Source organism: Delphinus delphis, chromosome 11, assembly GCF_949987515.2.
Source record: "Delphinus delphis chromosome 11, mDelDel1.2, whole genome shotgun sequence".
NCBI classification, from domain to species: Eukaryota; Metazoa; Chordata; class Mammalia; order Artiodactyla; family Delphinidae; genus Delphinus; species Delphinus delphis.
This window is the reverse complement of record NC_082693.1, coordinates 12598555-12620480: the sequence shown is the minus strand read 5'-3', so window position 1 is coordinate 12620480 and position 21926 is coordinate 12598555. Positions and strand designations below refer to the sequence as shown.

Genomic DNA, 21926 nt, shown 5'->3' with positions numbered 1-21926 from the left:
AAGAAGATATAACAATTGTAAATATTTATGCACCCAACACAGGAACACCTCAATACATAAGGCAAATGCTAACAGCCATAATATGGGCAATCGACAGTAAGACAATCATAGTAGGGGACTTTAACACCCCACTTTCACCAATGGACAGATCATACAAAATGAAAGTAAATAAGGAAACACAACCTTTAAATGACACATTAAACAAGGTGGACTTAATTGATATTTATAGGACATTCCATCCAAAAACAACAGAATACACTTTCTTGTCAAGTGCTCATGGAACTTCTCCAAGATAGGCCATATCTTGGGTCACAAATCAAGCCTTGGTAAATTTAAGAAAATTGAAATCGTATCAAGTATCTTTTCTGACCACAACACTATGGTTGTGTTACAGGAAACAAACTGTAAAAAATACAAACATGGAGGCTAAACAATACACTACTAACTAACCAACAGATCACTGAAGAAATAAAAAAATACCTAGAAACAGATGACAATGACCCAAAACCTATGGGAAGCAGCAAAAGCAGTTCTAAGAGGGAAGTATATAACAATACAATCATACCTCAAGAAACAACTCAAATAAACAACCTAACCTTAGACCTAAAGCAATTAGAGAAAGAAGAACAAAAAAACCTCAAAAGTTAGCAGAAGGAAAGAAATCATAAAGATCAGATCAGAAATAAATGTAAAGGAAATGAAAGAAACAATAGCAAAGATCAATAAAACTAAAAGCTGGTTCTTTGAGAGGATAAGCAAAATTGATAAACCATTAGCCAGACTCATCCAGAAAAAAGGAAGAAGACTCAAATGAACAGAATTAGAAATGAAAAAGGAGAAGTAACAACTGACACTGCAGAAATACAAAGGATCATGAGAGATTACTACAAGTTACTATATGCCAATAAAATGGACAACCTGGAAGAAATGGACAAATTCTTAGAAAAGCACAACCTTCCGAGACTGAACCAGGAAGAAATAGAAAATATAAACAGACCAATCACAAGCAATGAAATTGAAACTGTGATTAAAAATCTTCCAACAAAAAAAATCCCAGGACCAGATGGCTTCACAGGGGATTCTATCAAACATTTAGAGAAGAGCTAACACTTATCCTTCTCAAACTCTTCCAAAATATAGCAGAGGGAGGAACACTCCCAAACTCATGCTACGAGGCCACTATCACCCTGATACCAAAACCAGATAAAGATGTCACAAAAAAAGAAAACTATAGGCCAATATCTCTGATGAACATAGATGCAAAAGTCCTGAACAAAATACTAGTAAACAGAATCCAACAGCCCATTAAACAGATCATACACCATGTTCAAGTGGAGTTTATCCCAGGAATGCAAGGATTCTTCATTATATGCAAATCAATCAATGTGATACACCATATTAACAAATTGAAGGATAAAAGCCATATGATAATCTCAATAGATGTAGAAAAAGCTTTTGTCAAATTTCAACATCGATTTATGATCAAAACTCTCCAGAAAGTAGGCATAGAGGGAACCTACCTCAACATAAGAAAGACCATATATGACAAACCCACAGCCAACATCGTCCTCAATGGTGAAAAACTGAAAAATTTCCACTAAGATCAGGAACAAGACAAGGTTGCCCACTCTCACCACTATTATTCAACATAGTTTAGGAAGTTTTAGCCACAGCAATCAGAGAAGAAAAAGAAATAAAGGAATCCAAATTGGAAAAGTAGAAATAAAACTGTCACTGTTTGCAGATGACATGATACTATACATAGAGAATCCTAAAGATGCTACCAGAAAACTACTAGATCTAATCAATGAATTTGGCAGAGTAGCAGGATACAAAATTAATGCACAGAAATCTCTTGCATTCCTATACACTAATGATGAAAAATCTGAAAGAGAAATTAAGGAAACACTCTCATTTACCATGGCAACCAAAAGAATAAAATACTTAGGAATAAACCTACCTAAGGAGACAAAAGACCTGTATGCAGAAAACTATAAGACACTGATGAAAGAAATTAAAGATGATACAAACAAATGGAGAGATATACTATGTTCTTGGATTGGAAGAATCAACACTGTGAAAATAACTGTACTACCTAAAGCAATCTACAGATTCAACGCAATCCCTATCAAACTACCAATGGCATTTTTCACAGAACTGGAACAAAAAAAATTGCACAATTTGTATGGAAACACAAAAGACCCCTAATAGCCAAAACAATCTTGAGAAAGAAAAATGGAGCTGGAGGAATCAGACTCCCTGACTTCAGACTATACTACAAAGCTACAATAATCATGACAGTATGGTACTGCCACAAAAACAGAAATATAGATCAATGGAACAGGATAGAAAGCCCAGAGATAAACTCACACACATATGGTCACCTTGTCTTTGATAAAAGAGGCAAGAGTATACAATGGAGAAAAGACAGCCTCTTCAATAAGTGGTACTGGGAAAACTGGAATAAAAGAAGGAAATTAAACACTCCCTAACATCATACACAAAAATAAACTCAAAATGGATTAAAGGCCTAAATGTAAGGCCAGACACTATAAAACTCTTAGAGGAAAGCATAGGCAGAACACTCTATGACATAAATCACAGCACGATCCTTTTTGATCCACCGCCTAGACAAACGGAAATAAAAACAAAAATAAACAAATGGGATCTAATGAAACTTAAAAGCTTTTCCACAGCAAAGGAAACCATAAAAAAGATGAAAAGACAACCCTCAGATTGGGAGAAAATATTTGCAAACAAAGCAACTGACAAAGGATTAATCTCCAAAATTTACAAGCAGCTCATGCAGCTCAATATCACAAAAACAAACAACCCAATCAAAAAATGGGCAGGAGATCTAAATAGACATTTCTCCAAAGAAGATATACAGATTGCCAACAAACACATGAAAGGATGCTCAACATCACTAATCATTAGAGAAATGCAAATCAAAACTACAATGAGGTATCACCTCACACTGGTCATAATGACCATCATCAAAAAATCTACAAACAATAAATGCTGGAGAGGGCGTGGAGAAAAGGGACCCTCTTGCACTGTTGGTGGGAATGTAAATTGGTACAGCCTCTATGGGGAACAGTATGGAGGTTCCTCAAAAAACTAAAAATAGAACTACCATATGACCCAGCAATCCCACTACTGGGCATATATCCTGAGAAAACCATAATTCAAAAAGAGTCATGTATCACAATGTTCATTGCAGCTGTATTTAAAATAGCCAGGACATGGGAGCAACCTAAGTGTTCATCAATAGATGAATGGATAAAGAAGATGTGGCACATATATACAATGGAATATTACTCAGCCATAAAAAGAAACGAAATTGAGTTATTTGTAGTGAGGTGGGTGGACCTAGAGTCTGTCATACAGAGTGAAGTAAGTCAGAAAGAGAAAAACAAATAACCTACGCTAACACATATATATGGAATCTTAAAAAAAAATTGTTCTGAAGAACCTAGGGGCAGGACAGGAATAAAGACACAGACGTAGAGAATGGACTTGAGGATATGGGGAGGGGGAAGTGTAAACTGGGACAAAGTGAGAGAGTGGCATGGACTTATATATACTACTGAATATAAAACAGATAGCTAGTGGGAAGCAGCTGCATAGCACAGGGAGATCAGCTTGGTGCTTTGTGACCACCTAGAGGGGTGGGATAGGGAGGGTGGGAGGGAGACGCAAGAGGGAGGAGATATGGGCATATACATATATATATGTATAGCTGATTCACTTTGTTATAAAGCAGAAACTAACACATCATTGTAAAGCAATTATACCCCAATAAAAATGTTAAAAAAATATTGAATCACTATGCTATATAGCTGAAAGTAATATAATACTGTGAATCTATTATACTTCAATAAAAAAAGGTAATAGCAGTTAGCACTTTGCAAGGCTACTGTGACCCAATAAAATAATGTTGTAGAGAACATCTCTCATTTAGATGAGCTCTTCTACTGTTCCTTTTTAAAAAATCTTCTAGCTATGGAAAAAATACCATATAGAGAAAAGTAGTGTGAACAGACAGATGAGTAAAATGTATTTATTAATATTGAATGTTGGCATGCATAAGAATTGATGTTTAACTAATAGGTTAAGAAATGTGCTCCTTTGCCCGTTAGTGCCTCTGATATTTTAGACAGTTTTGCTTAGTGGAACCAACACAGGCTCTCTATTAGACTGCCTGAGATCAAATCCTGACTTCACACCTTGTAAGCATGGGAATTTATTTGTAATTTTTAATCTCTTTATAATTCTTACCTTGACTTCCTCATTGATAAACTATAGGTAACATACCTAGTAGAGTGTTAGATCCTTAAACTAGAGTATCAATAAAGTTAACTCTTACTACTCATTAACTTTTTGGCATCTCGAGTACCTAAAATTGTAAAATTGCTACAGAAAGGAGCATGAATCAATGAAGAAGAATATTGTTGACAACTTACCTATGCTGTAAGTTTTTTGTGTCTCATCATGAGTTTAAGAATAAACATAGTTATGTTTATGTGATATAAATGTTATATAAAACATTTTATATAAAACATATATATAAACATATATATAAAACATATATATATAACATGTTATATAAAACTATAAAAACATAGTTATGGTTATATGATATAAATGTTAAACTTTTTCAATACTAAACAATGATTCTACACAGTAGAAATTGTATAATTTGAACTGGTACAACTTGTTCTACATGTAAGTAAGGAAACAGCACACCAAAGTTTCTTTTCCAATAACTTGATCAAAATAAGATTAAACTGAGTTAATAAATGAGCATTTCCACCTTTTCTTTCCTATTTACACTCATGTCAGTATTTCTTGCCCATGTTCTAGAATTTTGATTCTCCTGGAAGCCATCTAAACAGAGTTTGACATCTCATCTAATAGAGCACTTCCTGAAGAGACAAACTACGCATAAGAACACATGTTTTGCAGAGCCAGCAGTACTGTTTTATCTCTTTAGAATGTATTTTTAAGTAATAAAACTAATAATGATCATTGTAAAAATTGCTCACACCATAGAAGAGCAAATGAAGTCAATTGGAAGTCTTTCTGTCCTCCTCTCACCATTACCCACTTTTTGGCAGGCAATCTTCTAGGCCCTCCTTGATACATATATACACAAATAATATGATATTGAACCATATAGGTATTATATTATCGACATTACTCCAAACTTTTCTTTTAAACTTCACAAACATTGTAGACATGTGAACATACCTGCAAATCGAACCTTGCTCATTAATCACTCATTTAGAATATTTAGAATAACACAGAGTGTAGATTGTTTCAGGGTGAGGTTAAAGTTTCTTTGGTTTGATAATATTTTAGGCAGTTGTTGATTTTAATTATTCAAATGACTTCCTGGAATCATAACCACTTAAATATACTCTCATAATAAGTTCATCTTAGAAAAATTACACTGCCTTAAAAAAAAATAAGAACCAACAATGTGTATATATATTACACTACTAAAAACATGAGAAGGCAAATGATATTGCACAAGACCTTGGTGACAAATTATAAACTAATTTCCCCCTAAGTTTTGAATATTTGCTGAGCTACCTATATCACTTCTATTCCTTCGTACCTTTTTATTTATCCTGGACTTATTTAGAGGTGGACTGGAGGTGGGAAGGGGAAATGCTCCTGTATGCTACTTACTAAATAACATGTGCTTTATTCTCTAGAAGATTACTCCACACTCCTCCCCTCATTTTCACCCCATCTTTGCAATCCAATATTTTCTCTCTCTCATTTCTGACTGGCTTAATCTCCATTCCAGAGAATCGGTTCAGCCTAATATACCTCCAGCTAGGCACCAGTCCTATCCCTCCTCAGCTGAAGAAATAGAAGGAAAGATGTACCACAGAACATAGGAAATATTTGATAGACTGTTAAATAACGAGGTTAAACCAGATGACGGTGAGAGTTCCTTTCAGTCTGAAATGGTCTTATTTCTATACTAGGTGATCCTCTTTCCATTAGCCCTTTCTGTACATTCATTACAGTTACTCTGCTTTCTACAGAGAACCTCTAGAACCTCTATATCTTCTTGCCTTGATACAAAAAGTATTCAGTTAGGTTTGCATAATAATAAAAGTTAACAATCTGGTGCACATTACTATGTTCCAGACATTGCATTAAGCATCAAGTCCTTTTATCTTTGTTACAACTCTATGAGGTAGGTTATGCTTCTCCTTACATTACAGATTAAGACGCTAAGATTTATAAAGAAAGGGACTCAGAGCTGGAAGCTGTTAAAATCAGGTCTGAAACCCAAGTCTGTTTAATTCTAGAGTCTATGCTTTTAGTCAGTACTCTTGACTCTATCAGGATGAGCGGTGAGGGCGACCTTCCCCTAGTATATCACCTGCAATCCGCCAGAAGCAACACTCGCCTGGAAGTCAGATCACTTGAGCTGGGGTCTCAGCTCTGATACTAATCAGTTGTGTGACTTTGGGCAGGTCTTTTAAATATTCGGCCTCTTAGCTCTATCATTTCCTCTTTCGTAAAGCTAATAGATCGATTGGTCTTTCTTTCTGATTTAGTCACTTAGTTATTATACATTCCTATAAACTGTCACCGAACTTTTATGGACCAAGCAGATCACATATAAAAATAAATGCATATCCATATATTACATGATGCTTCTTAATTCTGAAGTTCACGACTGTGTGTGAGACTTTGGAGAAAATGCCAGAAGCACACTTACTTCAAAGAATTGACTGGGTCCTTCATATAAAACATTGGGCACTGGCTTTACGTTTAACATATCAATGTAGGTTTATTAATGAATAGCACTACAATGGTTGTTAGAAGGGTTACATCACAAAACTCCCTTCTCCACGAACATTTGCTTATAAACTCACACACAAAACAGAAACCAGACAGGAAGAACATATATATAATGAGGACAAATTCAAATTAAGGGGTACCAATGTACCTACACGGAAGGCCAGACTCTAAGCTTCATGAAGTCAAGGTTCAAATCAAATTTGTTCTTATTTCTAGCATCTCACACAGGACCCGCTATAGAACACAGAAATCAATCAAGCTGTGGGAAGGATCAGGGGCAATAGCGGCGAATCTCATGAACGATCTAGGTAATCGGTACAGCAATGATCCTGTGGTACGGGTGATGAGATGATGGTAGAGGAAAAGTAAGGAGAATGAAAGTATAAGGGAGTGAAACATGGTGATTAATTATTCATCTGTGTTTGGCTTTGGAATCACTCTTCTTTTTGAGCTGCGTTTTGAATTTTCTATTTAACATAGCACCGTACCACTGACTGTAGAACTAAAGAAATGTTATTATTTTTTTCTTTCTGGATAATGCTTGCTTCAAGAAATAACCTAAGTCAGACCAATCCTGGCGAGAATGTCTTCTGGATTCCTTTGATTAATGGGTACATGGATCTAGGCCAATTTTTGAGATTTTTGCACTGATGTTTCCTTCTTTGAAAATGTGTGTGTGTGTGTGTGTGTGTGTGTGTGTAATGATGATGATGTAATAATAACACAATCTTCTTGCAGTAATTGAGATAACGCCTAGCACTAGTGGTCTAGTTTCCACCCTCCACTTCAAATACTGTCCTCCTTGCCTATAATCCTTAACAGCTTCATGTCTACATTTCAAGAAGCCATTGTCAAAGTGTACTTAGGGGCTTCCCTGGTGGCGCAGCGGTTGAAAGTCCGCCTGCCGGTACAGGGGACACGGGTTCGTGCCCCAGTCCGGGAAAATCCCACATGCCGCAGAGCGGCTGGGCCCGTGAGCCATGGCGGCTGAGCCTGCGCGTCCGGAGCCTGTGCTCCGCAACGGGAGAGGCCACAACAGTGAGAGGCCCGCGTACCGCAAAAAAAAAAAAAAAAAAAAGTGCACTTAGACCAGCCTTTTCTGGTTCATTTATAATTTACAATATCTATTTATACTTTTAGCCTTTGGCTTCTATGTTAACATACGTAACTTACACATTAGGTGGGACAAGAAAAACCACACCTGAGAGCAGTCAAGTTCTAGGTCATGTCCTGCAGGCAGGACACATTTTCTATTAATGCAGAGTCAGCCACGCTGCATACCTTCAGGGAAGGAAGCTAATAAGCTTCTCAGTGAGCTGTGATTACTAGCTGAACTGTTTAGCATATTTACTCATTAATTCAAGCCGAGAGATAGCCTCACCTTCAAGTTGGGCTTATCTCAGCCCTCTAAGGCTTTCAAGAGCTCCAAAGGCCGTGATTCCTGAATTCATCTTATTAATTAAAAATTTTTCACCCTTTGAATTACGCTAAATGCCTAATTTTCATGGGATAAATGGAAACACTCTAAATAGCTTTCACACAGCAAACATCTTTTTTGACTGCGTATTATATTTCCACTGTACTCCACACAAATTGAAAGTTTAATTTTTTTCCTTTAGGCAAGAAAATACTGTGTTTGTAAGACACCAAGAATCAGTACCTTTGATCTTATGAAAAGAATAAATCCAGGTTTTAGGAAAACAGGACTGGGCTCCAGGATTCCTGTGGGTATTTAGGGCATCTGAGAGCAAAGTCTGCTCCGGGACCCAGGCTGGTGATTTCATTCAGGACTGAAGATCAGGAGTGGATTTCATTCCATAGCCACGCCCAGAACTACTGATTCCCAAGTGTTTCCACTTGCCCCTCCCACCCCCCCCCCCCCACTTGTGCTCAGCTAACGCCTATTTATCCTTCAAAACTCTTCAGTTATGATTAGTGAGGGGGTAGTTTTCACTTTATGTACTTTAAATTTTTGAACTATTTTTTCAGTGAGCATGCCTTATTTTACAGTTAAAATAACAAGAAACAATGGGAAAAAAATAAAACAAGCAAATAAAACCTCCCCCAAACCTTCTGCTTCGTTATCTCCTCCCCTGGGGGAAGTTCTGAGCAGTTTCCAAATCCTCTTGCCCCAATCCATATTTATTCATGCCCTTCTTTCTGCGAGCTCATATGACCTCTCGATCATTTCCTTTTAGCCTAGGACTTATTTTATACTCTGCAGTAATTATATGTTCACTTACCATTGTTCTCACTAGATTATAAACTCAGCCAAAGCAAGACGTGTAAGAATTGTCTAGATCCTCACCATCTATCCCAGTACCCGGCACATCGTAGATGTGCAGTATATTCTCTTGAATGAGGAATTAAGTAAAAGGAAGATGGTAGTTCTAAGAGGGAAAAGGAAGGCGACTGTGATCGAAGAGCCTCGCGCATTGATTTCCTAGCTCCTCTCCCACTCTTGGTAACACTGCCGGGGACGCACCTGGGAGACCTCAGCACAGCTTTTTGCCATTGGCGGCCCCCTTGCATCCCCCGCGAGGCTGGGCTGCAGGAGGTGAGTGAGCCAGTCTGCCCTTCCAATTCCTTTACCTGAGTACAGTACTGCTTTTCTAGCCTCTGGCTCTCCTTTTGTTTCTGGCAGGTGAGTGACACCACAGACACGATGGTGCTGTTGTAGTTTTCTTGGGAAGACGTCCAGGACATCAAGGCAGTGGTTGAGCTTAGAACGTGGACACTCACATGCTGGGGCTTCTCAGTGAGTTCTTCGATCCACTCTCCTGAAGGACCTGGACATCAAATCAGACGCTGAGCTGGTTGAGGTACAAGATTCTAGTTCTAAAAATCGTGTTGTTTCCCTTTTGTCCTTACAGAGATACTCCAAGTAATACTGGCAGCCAGGCTGGTAGGTCTTTACATTCTCTGCTTAGCTACAGTCTCCACTGGGTGACCTCCCCTTTGACCTAAGCAACATCCTGGCAGCAGCCACCAAACCAGTACTGAGAGACAGAAGCTCCACTTCAGTTGTTACGTGCCTCTGAGATTATTCTGGTAAATTCTTCACCAGAGAGAATTTACTTCTCTTTTAACAAACAGTATGTGTGGCAGTGTGGCATTTCATGAGTATTTATAATTCCTTTGCTGTTACGATCTTCAGTCTCTAGAAATAATTATGTTGAGATTCAAATTAGCCTCTACCACAATCATGGGAAAATTTTTAATTTGGTGACAGCAGGATCAAAGAGGCAGGGTGTGACTACCTTAGAGAAGAAACAGGCAACAGACGGGCTCAATTATAGAAGCTGGCGGAAACCTGGCTGATAATTTGAGGACACGGTGGGCTCCTCATTATAAAATATCTCCCTGAAAGTGCCCGCCATTAGCTTTGTTCTCTTAAATTTCCAAAGTGGTTATTAGCACAGTGCCTGACACATCATGAGGACCCAAGAAATGTTAAGGTGATTATTATCTCCTGAAAGGCATTGTTAAAATGCAAACGTGCAACTTCTTTTATTTGCTTAGTGTACATTTCTCAGTTCCCTCATGGGAAGCTGTATTCCTGAGCCCCGGAGAGGGGAAGGAGAAAGCGGCTCTGTTGGGAAGGGCAGTCCCAGGCTCATGGTTAATTGGGTAAGGGAAAAAACAACAATAAAAAGGATAATAATAATGATGATGGCAAAGAGTGGTAGGACTCGCTGCGTGCCAGGCTCTGTTTTAAGTTTATATGTGTTTACATATTTTAATCCTTTAATTTTCTTAACTAACCTACGAGATAAGTACTAGGATTGATTTCACTTTCAGATGAGGAAATCGAGGCAGAGATAGCAGAAGTAGAGCTGGGATTCATGCATAGGAAGTCTGGTTCCAAAATCCATGCTCTTAACCCCTGCATAAAACTTCCTGGATCACTATGAAAGAGTGAAAAGCATGGGTCTGGAGACAGGAAAGTTGGCCCCAAACTCAGTTTTGCTCATTATTAGCAATGCAAGCTTGGGCAAATGACTTAACTACACTGAATCTCAGTCATTGCATCTGTCAAATGGACAAATCATAGAATGTTAGGATTGAAAAGGACTTTAGATTTTCAATGCTTTGTTTTACTGATGAGGAAACTGGAGGCCAGAGATGTGAATGAACTTCCCAATGTCACAGAGCTAGTAATGTTTGGGAACCAACCTAGAACTCCTGTCTCCTGGGTTGGGGCTTTGTGATAACTTATCATGATACTCTCTGATTAGTCTACTTCACAGGACTGTCGATGGGATCAAATGAGATTATAATGTGTTAGAGAACTATCTAAATGTGAAGTGTTATTACTGTTATGATGATTACTGGGGTAGTGGGGGGCATGGAGAGAGGTGGGGGAAGGCAAAATGAATTCACTCACTTAATGTCTTTACATTAGGACTGACCCGATAATCAACCCAAGATAATAGGTCACTGCAGGCTCCATGGAAATGGACTTTGCTATTAAATATTTCTAGAATCTAATTCTTCTTCTGACACCAATTTGCTAAACTTTCTGTGACTCAGTATTTTTTTTCAAGTGACAAATGGGGATAAGAGAAATATTCCCTTCATGAGGCTATTGGGAGACTAATGTAAATTTCTACCTTAATTTTTATCTCTGAGTAAAACCTTCAAAACTACACAAATTCAGTATCCTTTTATTTATTTATTTATTTATTTATTTATTTGCGGTACGCGGGCCTCTCACCGCTGTTGCCTCTCACCGCTGTGGCCTCTCCCGTTGCGGAGCACAGGCTCCGGACGCGCAGGCTCAGCGGCCATGGCTCACGGGCCCAGCCGCTCCGCGGCACGTGGGATCTTCCTGGACCGGGGTGTGAACCCGTGTCCCCTGCATCGGCAGGTGGACTTTCAACCACTGCGCCACCAGGGAAGCCCCCAGTATCCTTTTAAAATCAAAGGCATATACAGAGTACACCTGAATAACTCATTACCGCAGAACATCATATCTGAAGCTCTAAAAAGATTTTTATTGCCAGAGAAATAGCAAAATTTCTAGTGCCCTATATTTTCCTAGATGAACATTAATATGCATCTTTTTGAAATAATCATATGTTTGAGCAATTCTGACACATTCTCAGCAGCTCTGGTCAACTGGATACTCTAGGAACAGGGCAGAGTGCTTGACACTGGAAAATGGTTCAATAAATGTTTGTCGAATGTGCAACAGAATTAACAAATAAGCAAAGAGTTTAACCCCAGCCTAGGGTTTTGTAATTTGGTATGAGAAGCAGGATGTACACAAATAAAATACATCTAGAAAAATACCACACTCAGAGAAGCTCTGTATTTTGTCTTGTGCACTATGATACACAGTAGAAATTCAGAGAAGGGAAGAGCTAATGGCCAGAGGAGTTGTGGGAGTTTTCCTGTAACTTGCAGTGGATCTCTGCTGGCAGACAAGGAAATCCCTGGGTTAATGAAACATATTTAGCCTCATGGGAAGAACTGGATACTAAACTTTGCTCTCATTCTCAAGTGATGTCACGTCAAAGATTGCCCATAACTGAAAGACATGCAAGGCCATCACAGATATTTTTTCTGCACATTCAGTGGATATTTCAAGCCTTTTCACCAGTGGTGACATTTTTGGTTTCTTAAGTAAAATTGTTGTATGGGATATTTTCGACATTTTTAAGCTGCTAAGTAAACTGATCTCGGGCTTCCCTGGTGGCGCAGTGGTTGAGAGTCTGCCTGCTAATGCAGGGAACGCGGGTTCGAGCCCTGGTCTGGGAGGATCCCACATGCCGCGGAGCAACTAGGCCCGTGAGCCACAACTACTGAGCCTGCGCCTCTGGAGCCTGTGCTCCACAACAAAAGAGGCCGCGATAGTGAGAAGCCCACGCACCGCGATGAGGAGTGGCCCCCACTTGCTGCAACTAGAGAAAGCCCTCGCACAGAAACAAAGACCCAACACAGCCATAAATAAATTTTAAAAAAAAAGGCAAAATTCCTTAAAAAGCAAGCAAACAAAAATACTGATCTCCTCTCTCTGCCCCCCTCCTCCTTCCCCTGTCCATCTTTTTGAGGATCATCTGATGAAAGGTGGTAATTTGCTTTTGAAGGAGGAGATAGAGTATGGTGACCCTCCTTCTCGGAACTCAGTTTTTATCCATTCCCTTCTGGTTCTTCTTTCTGCTGGTCAGAGGCACATTTAACTCCTGATAAGCTAGGAAACTGGTTTTTGGCCTCTCAACTTCTGGTAAGCATAGTCAGATTAGCAAAAAACATTACAGACATACACTATTTGTGTAGCTTTTAGAGGCTAGTTATTGCTCTGCTATTATCCCTGATGGAATTGGTAGAAGATGCCCTAAGACTTGTTATTAGAGTATTCATGATGCTCTAGCTCAGTCTTGTGCTAACTTTTGGAGACCACCTAGGTCTCACTACACCTCCATCTCTCTTTCTTTCAAGCTCCGTAAGCTCAATACTCTAATGAGACTTTTCACACAGAAAAACAATATCCATTTTCATTATGGCCTCAAACAAAAGTCCTCTTTCCCAAACTATGTGTCCACGTCCTTGGAGACTTTGTTATCACTAGTGTGGAAGGTCAGTTTAATAAATGTTCAATTACCACAATAATTTTAAAATAGCCTCAAGTTAAATCCCTGGGTAGGTTTGCTACTATGAAACATACATATATTTTCCTGCTGTCAAAATCTCATGGATCTGGGCCTCTCATGATCTGGAAGAATTCTCAGGGTCTCTAAGGTTTGATGCATAATCGATGCCTGAACATCATGAATCTCACCAGTTCCATTTTTCTAGCTCCTCTGTAAGTGCAAAATAATCTTTTTGGTACTTACTGATATAAAAACTGAGTGATTTTGCTGACTCGCTGTTTCGAATTTCACAAGATCCTGAGGAACTGAAGGTTGTAACAGATAACTTATATTTCCCAGGCTCCTTCAGTTCTGCAACAAATTCGTGTGCCTCTTCATCCACTGTCAAATATTCAGTAAAGTTTTCTAAATCATGGATAAAAAAGAGAATATATATGAATTGATATCTGGAACAGCCTTGGCTATAGAAGTCAATTAATTTTAAAAAAAGTATTTTTTTTAATTTTTCCTCCTTCCTTTTGTCAAGTTGAATTATACCTCTCAAATTACTATTTAAAAAGGTGACTAGGGCTTCCCTGGTGGCGCAGTGGTTGAGAGTCCGCCTGCCGACGCAGGGGACACGGGCTCGTGCCCAGGTCCGGGGAGATCCCGTGAGCCATGACCGCTGAGCCTGCGCGTTCGGAGCCTGTGCTCCGCAACGGGAGAGGCCACAACAATGAGAGGCCCGCATACCACCCCCCCCCCAAAAAAAAGGTGACTAAGAGTTCAAGTTATTTTTTACAATAGTTTTAAATAACCAAATTAAAATATGGTGCACTAATCAATAAAACTAGGGATGGATATATACTGCATTCTTACATACTGTCAACCAATAAAGCTATATACACAAAATAGAAGTATAATGTTAGGAAAAAATAGCAATAATCAACGTTCTCATTTGGATATAAAAGATTAAAAAAACAGTAACAAATGTTGTATAAGTTCTTTGTGGTAGCATTAAATATCCATAAATTAAATAAATATTGATTGATTTAAATAAATAAATATTGATTGATTGATTGATTTAAATAAATTAAAATATATTGAATTATCTCTATTTAGAAATAATCCTCTGGATACATTTTTCTGACACTTGTAATACTTTTGCTTCATTGATTTGCTTTCAGAAATGTTAAAAGTAAAAATGATTTTTGCATTGCTTCAAAGCCCACCTCCTGCTGCTTGTTCATTTGAAGTTGTTATCATTTGGTGACTACAGCACAACACACCACAGTCTAATAAAAGCATGAATGAACCTTCATGGAAAGAGGCATTACAAAAAAATATGCATTATAAGACCCTATTTTCCATAGAATATATTGAGGAATAGAAAAATAAAAGATAGATTAAGGGAACTTTTTTTAATACAAGTAATTTCAGGCAAATGTTAAGAATTTTGACTCAAATAATTGGAAATGACGAAGGATTTCAATGTTATATAATATTTGGGTATGGTTGATTGCTCTCTACTCTAGTAGAGAGGAATTCACAGGTCTTGTATTTCATTCTATTGAATAAAATGGGGGCAAACAATACGTCATATATAAGACTACATGATTTGAATACCTTATCCTATAAATAAGGCTGTCAATTTAACCTCACAGTTTGGCAACTTGACAAATTTTGCTACCCAGACTACTAGACTGGAAAGCATAAAACAAAACAAACAACAAATAACTATGAAAACCTACCAAACAACAATTCACATATGATTCATGATCCAAATTTACTGAATGCTAATTAGTGAGTTAAATATAAAGAATAACTCTCAGTTGCTAAGTGAATACAATATATAATATAGCAGCTAGAGTGGAAATACCAGTTGTTATGTATTTTCTATTCTACTACCAGCTTCTCTTTGGGAAAATGTGAGTGGTGCTGGTTTCAGGGGGCACCCGCTAAGGGGAATAAGAGTAGCTTGATAAGCAGGACACAGGTCTGATACTCTTGGGAAAGTAGCCAGGTTGTCAGCAAGATTGTTTTGCTGCGTGCTTCACAAATTTGGGTACTGGAAAACAGAATATTTCTCCAGGATATTTTGTAATTTGTTATGGTTAGAACCTTAATTCAAAATCTTTCCAAATATAAAGTTTCCTCAGTTGCCTGGGGTAGGTGAAATGTCAGGTAATGAAATGTATACAGTTGCCTGTACTTGCAATGTATGAGCTACCCAAACCGGATTCTGACCCAATCTGTTCATCTTTGTTTTCTGGTTTCCGTCTGCATTGGATACTCAATTAAATTCTTCCTTTTCTTTACCATCTTTCTTTAGATATTAACTGTCTACCATCAGTCTTTCTTTCTAAATGTAATCTTTAAAAGCTTCAATTTCCTTTCCTTTGCACCATTACTTATTTCCTCTGATTTCCTATTACTTTACCTTCTCTTTCCATGTGGATATGGAATCCATCAAATGCAGTGGGTGGTTTTGGTGGTAACCAACTCAGTATCATTTGGACAGGGAAAAAAGAGAAAGAGCTGGTCGTCGATTTCTCAGTCTCACTGAGTGTATTGTTATTTTCGTATTCCATGGGAAGAACACTGACAAATTCATCTTCGCTTTCAGGAGTCGCAGATGCACTGTCCCACCAATATGGTTGGGATGTGGTTTCATAGTCACTGATGTTAAAATCAGGCCAACCAGAAGAAATGTTGCCAGAGGGAATTTCAGGGGTGTCATCAGTAAAATGGAAGAGTTTTTCTTTTCCCATTGTATCTTGTGATCTCATGAACGATTCCTCTGGGAAACTGCCACTCTGTTCTTCCCAGTTGTTTTTGTTCAAGTTTACTATACGAACTGAGATATTTTGAGGAGGATAGGGGACTGTAAGAGAGAAAATTATCATTTTCAAGTATTTTTACTATTATAATGAATACTTAATCTATTAATGAGTCAAACATACAAGCAGATTTAGAAAGTAAAGTTTAATTTTACTTTTACTGTATAGATAATTTACATCAAGAACAAATGTGGTTTCAAGTACACATACATCTAAGATTTTGTACACAGTGTGCACACATTAGCTTATCACCAGTCACACTACAAATATTGATACATTAATTCGTGATACTATGCTTGTCCAAGTGGTGATCTAACCACTTCCAAAGTAGAGTTACATACATATTTTTCAGCTTATCACAATCTCTTTTTTTCAAAACTGAGTCTCTGTCACTAGATCTTTCTTACAAAAAAAGCAACTATAGTGTTTTTATAGCTATCAAGATAAAAATACTCCCTATGACATAGTTGCACTTAGGAGAGTTAAATGTCTGAATTGCCTTCAGAAACAATAACATGCATGTTGGAAATATGGCTTCACTCCTCATCTCTCTAAAATAGAAACTATGCACACAAAATGAGTTTATGAACTATGGAATCATACTTTTGTAGTGGTAGAAAATTATGAAGGCACACTGCATGGTCTCTACCTGCAAAAGATTGTATGCATCCTGCAGATAGCAGCTCGACTCTCACCTCTTCTATGAACTTCTAATAAAAATTAACCTCTCCCTCCTTTGTGCTGTTACATAAGTTTGTACCTCTTTAGTAATATTTATTATTGCATTCTGCCTTGTATGAGTGCCAGTAGTACCTCTACCATTTTTAAGAACAGGGAACCATCGCACCAGACTTTGTCTTCATCTCTCCCAGTACTTTAAACAACTCCCAGGTGAAAGATGCTCAATTAGTTTCTTTACTTGAATAATAAAAACTACAAGTAGAATCTTAGATGTTGATGTGAGGTGAATAAAATTTAGCTGAAATATTTTCTTTGCTTTGGCCTAATTAATGAGAATTCAGATTTTTCAACACATCTTAGAATTTCAGAATGGCAGGGTCTCAGAGGTGATCTATTATAACACATTCCCAGTGTTTGTATGAATTGTGTCTCCTGCATTCCTACTGAATACTTAAGGACATTAGGCATGAAAAATATCAGTCATATTGGTATTGGCAATGGGTATTTAGTATGTGTATATTTATATTACCCATCCATTCTTCCATCTACCTACCATCTATCCATCCATGCATCCATCCATCCTATGATTGTGCTTCATATTAGTGATGCTACTAAAATTAATAATCTGATAATCTGTAGTAGAACCTCCCACATCTGTTCTTCTGTCATATGAGTATTTTGTCAGGTTATAGAATAAATGATGTGCACTTGATCCAGTTAAATTACTTAATTATAACTTTTGGTAGTATCACACAATTTTTTTAATTCAAAGATTATAAATCTATGATTTCATTGACATATTTAAAATTTTTCGAATTGAATATTTTGTTCAATTCCTTTTACATTGATAGAAAATTTGTTTTAGGTTACTAAAATACATAATTTATTTTCTTTCTTAGCTCTGGAACAGAATTTTCCTTAGAATGATAGGAAGTATATATATAAAACAACATATAACTTAATTATTTTTTCACTAAATTTGATTCTTTGGAAGACTTACCAGTTCTGTGCTGTTTGGGTTCATGACTGACACCGCTGTACTCCACAAGAGTGCTTTTATTAAAAGTTGCCTCAGATACCAGCTGAAAGGTGATATTACTATAACATATTCCTGGCAGCCAGTGATTAAATACTGTTTTTCCCTTAAAGAAATCTGAGAAGAAAAAAACAATTGTATTAAAATTTCAGTTTCCTAAATGCCACACACTTCTAGAAAGTTCTGAACAATTATGACTAACTCTCCATAAAATAATATTTCCTGCAACTCCTGGCATGGTCAGTAATAAAAAATTGATATAAGGCTAGAGATGAAAATTTGGATTGTTTTGGACACAAACTGAAAGGCTTTTTTCTGCAAGAATTGGATACAATTGGAATTAAAACTTTATTATAAGAACATTTGGTGTATTAAGTGGAGAAGATAACATATAGAAATTGTAGAGATTAAGTTTCTGCTAGCCATTTACTTTAAGATAAAAACCCAAGGTATTTTGCCAATTTACGACTTAGGAAAAAATAATTTTACAAGAAATGTTTTCGCTAGTCTCACTTGTAGAATATAGCCTATTTAAAAAATAAAACAGTTTGTCTGTCATTTGGCGGATAGGACCTGCTTGAAAAAAGAAGAAAATAAAAAATTTGAATTTTATTTGGAAAACATTTTTTTGAAAATAATAATAAATTTAAAATTCCAATCCAAGTTAGAAATGAGAGAAACAAAAAGTACCATTTATTGAATGAAAAACCAAAAATAATTTTAAATTAATTAAATTTAAAAAGAGAGCATATTAATTAACTTATTTTTAAACTCATGGCATTTAGCTCAACAAATTTTCAGTGACTACTTTTCAATTATTTCTGAACTTATATTTGCATGTGATCAAAAAGCAAATAAGGTCCCAATTATTAATTTGCAGATAATCTGTTTTCATTGAAAATAAAGAATGCAGTGATTTATGGAGTCTATTTATGTTTATTTGATTTTTTTTAAAGTTTAAAACCCCTGTAAATTCACTGCATATATTTTAAACAATGTCTCATTAAAAAAAATCCATGGAAGATTCAGGAGTTTGTAAAAGCAGCAAGTCAAAGTGAGATATTTCTGGATATCATGCCGTATGTGGTTGAGTACCTGTCCTCTACTTAGTTTCCAGTTACAACTAGTCAAATTTGAGACCATCATCTACACTCTCTGCAAATAAATATTATGGTGCTGGGTCCTGAGAATATTTACGTTTCCCCAGTTCAGTCCCCAAAGGCCCTCCCTCCTTCTCTCCCTATCCTTCTCCCTCTTGACCTGCCTCTGCCCCTGAAAAGTTGAGTTCTTTCGAAATTATTAATTCCCCTAGGTTCTCCTCTCTCTCAAGATCCCATCAAGCCAGTAAAAATAGTGAAACCAATTTTTGTATATTAATGCAATCATTTAGCTAATCATACAGATAAATATATACAAAGGACCTAAAAAACATTGTCTTTTGCATTTGAGAATAATCTTGGACCATCTCCAAGTGAAACTTTGTGAAAGGCACCTCTCTAGCTTCCCAGTTCTAGAAGTGCCCTAACACACTCAGAAAGAAATGGTTACATGAGGTGCTTCTAAATTTAAGTTTGAATTTGTTTCCTGCACCAGACATGCAGGAATAATATTTGGCAAGAATAACATGTGAGTCACAATAATTTGAGTTTTTCTTATGCTTACGCATGACACATGACTCTAAAGAACCAGACATTCTAAGACTCCTCATAACAATATTTTCACGCATCAGTAACTATTTTTATTGGTTCATTTATGACCAAATAGTGAATTATAAGACCTCTTCAGAGCAAGAGCAAGACCATTTGGCAAAAATCATGTAAAAGTAGTAGTCATCATTTTTCATCTTCTTTTTGCCTCTTACCTTTATATAACATTGTCCGGAAGTCTTTACCTTCCCAGTAGCTTATGTTTACTCTTGTGAAAACGTTATATTTTTCTGGATAATGAATTTCAAACAGGACTCCTGTTTCAGGAGAAGGTTTATAGTCATATATTGAAACACTGGTTACGGGAAGAGGTTCTGCAGAAGGAAAGTTAATGGAGAAAGAGGAATTAAGGAAAGAGCAAAAGGCCATTATCAATACTTGGAAGGGCCAAGGATTACACCTATTAGAATTTTACACATATTTTTATTATCTGTAAGACACTAAACTCCTCAGTACTCCTGAGTTGAGTGTTCTCCTTAGCAGTAATTAATGATGCATATTTTAAATAGTGATTTCTGCCTTTCAAAGAACTTTCATATTCATTTTTCCATTTGCCTTTTGCAACAACCCTGAGATCTAGGAAGAGCAAATATTAATATCATCATTCAACATATAAAAATAATGATAACTCAGACTTTAAATTACTTGTCAAAGGTAATTTAACAAGGACATGACAGAGTCTATATCTCCAGATTCCTAGTTCATTTTTCTTTTCCCCAAGCCAAGAAAATTTGACATTAATAATAGACCAGTAGCAGAAAATACATTTTGGCTCTAACCAAAGATAAATGTTTCAATAATCAGTTATTTCTTTGTGTGAACTTAGCACTTTTTTTATGTCAAGTATAACATTGCCAACCATCCTATGTTGTGAGGATTATAGTTTATGATGTTTATCAAACTATTCTTTGTACAGAAATTTTAAAATGTTTATTTCTATTTTGCATGAGTTGTTAATTCATCACAAAACTTTGTAAATACTCATTTTTTTAATAACTGTGATTGATGTATGTCTGCATCTCCTCCACATCCCACCCTTCAGCCAAAGTCTTGTAAAGTGCTGGAGGCCCCTCACCCTTCAGTAGGAACTAATGGATAAGTTTTACTTGCATTCATTTCGTTCAAGAAAATATTTTAAATAATTTGGCTTGGAGTCAACTCTTCTATTATAGAAAAATTGATTTTAATTCAAAATTTTAGAATTGAGAGGATTCTTGGACATCTATAGCCTAAATGAAATATCCTTAGTTTAAATTTTATACTTTGAAAATTTCAGTTCCAATAACATAAGAAACCAAAACTGACTTAGTTCATTCAGCAAATAATTACCTACTTTGTCTCAATCTGTAGCTAAATATCTTTCATTTTGTTCTTCAGTATCTCAACCTATTATTGCTTTTCACTGATGAGATCCAGGGAAGACTGAAAATACATGTTAACATTCTTAATTTTTTCCTGGAATTTTCTCATAAACCAAGCCTATCTATAAAACCAAAAACCAAGCCAACATCTATAAAAAAGTTGGAAGGCCTTCAGATTGCAACATATATTGGGATCATGTCCCTGTAGACTATGTGCAATGTTCTCTGGTTAGAATGTTTCTATTTTAGCTTTGTCTCATCCTTGGTTTTCCTACTTAAAGGGAGAACAGAGTGAACTCACTTAAGTGTCATGTAAAGAAACCAGCAAACCAAGCCCTGAAGTCGCTGAGTATTTCTCTTTGATTAATCCCAAAGAAGCCTTGAACCATTTGAAGATCTTTCTTCCAACTCAGTCTAATTACTAACCCAGGGAGTCTACACAATCCACTTATTGACTCTGGATATGAGAAACAAAATGAAAGCTAACCGCAAACTGCAGCCACAGAGCCATAACTCTTCCACTGCTGCAGCCCAGTTTCACATCCTCACCAGGGGTCTGTCTACTGGAAAGAGAAGTTAGAGGTCCACTCAATCTTTCATGCCCTGAGTTAGGAAGTCTGCACATCAAAGCCATAGTCAAACTTTGAAATTCAAGAGATACAGGAGGATTAGAGCATAGATATTTTATTTTGTGATTTTTCTGTTAGCTGTGCCAACAACTTAAATTTTAAACTAAGAGAATTTTTAAAATGCCTACTTACATGTTTGCTTCCTGTATTTCCCTCAGCTTCAACATATATAACCCAGGTTAGCTGTAAATTCTAAAGTCCATGCACAGGCATTTTTGAGGTATATTCAATACAAGAATTACTGTTTTCTAGAACTCAAATGCATTC

At 36.8% G+C, this 21926-nt stretch overlaps 1 protein-coding gene across 1 annotated transcript in view; it reads right to left on the bottom strand.

The window, feature by feature from the left end:
* Positions 1 to 21926, bottom strand: part of PTPRO (protein tyrosine phosphatase receptor type O) — a 233036-nt gene that overhangs the window by 77739 nt on the left and 133371 nt on the right. Inside the window, exons 4-8 of the mRNA XM_069541225.1 lie at positions 19825 to 19983; positions 17928 to 18080; positions 15847 to 16290; positions 13671 to 13832; positions 9424 to 9620 (exon numbers count right to left, since the gene is read on the bottom strand). Coding sequence (XP_069397326.1) covers positions 9424 to 9620; positions 13671 to 13832; positions 15847 to 16290; positions 17928 to 18080; positions 19825 to 19983 — 1115 coding nt within the window. The remainder of the gene's footprint in view (positions 1 to 9423; positions 9621 to 13670; positions 13833 to 15846; positions 16291 to 17927; positions 18081 to 19824; positions 19984 to 21926) is intronic.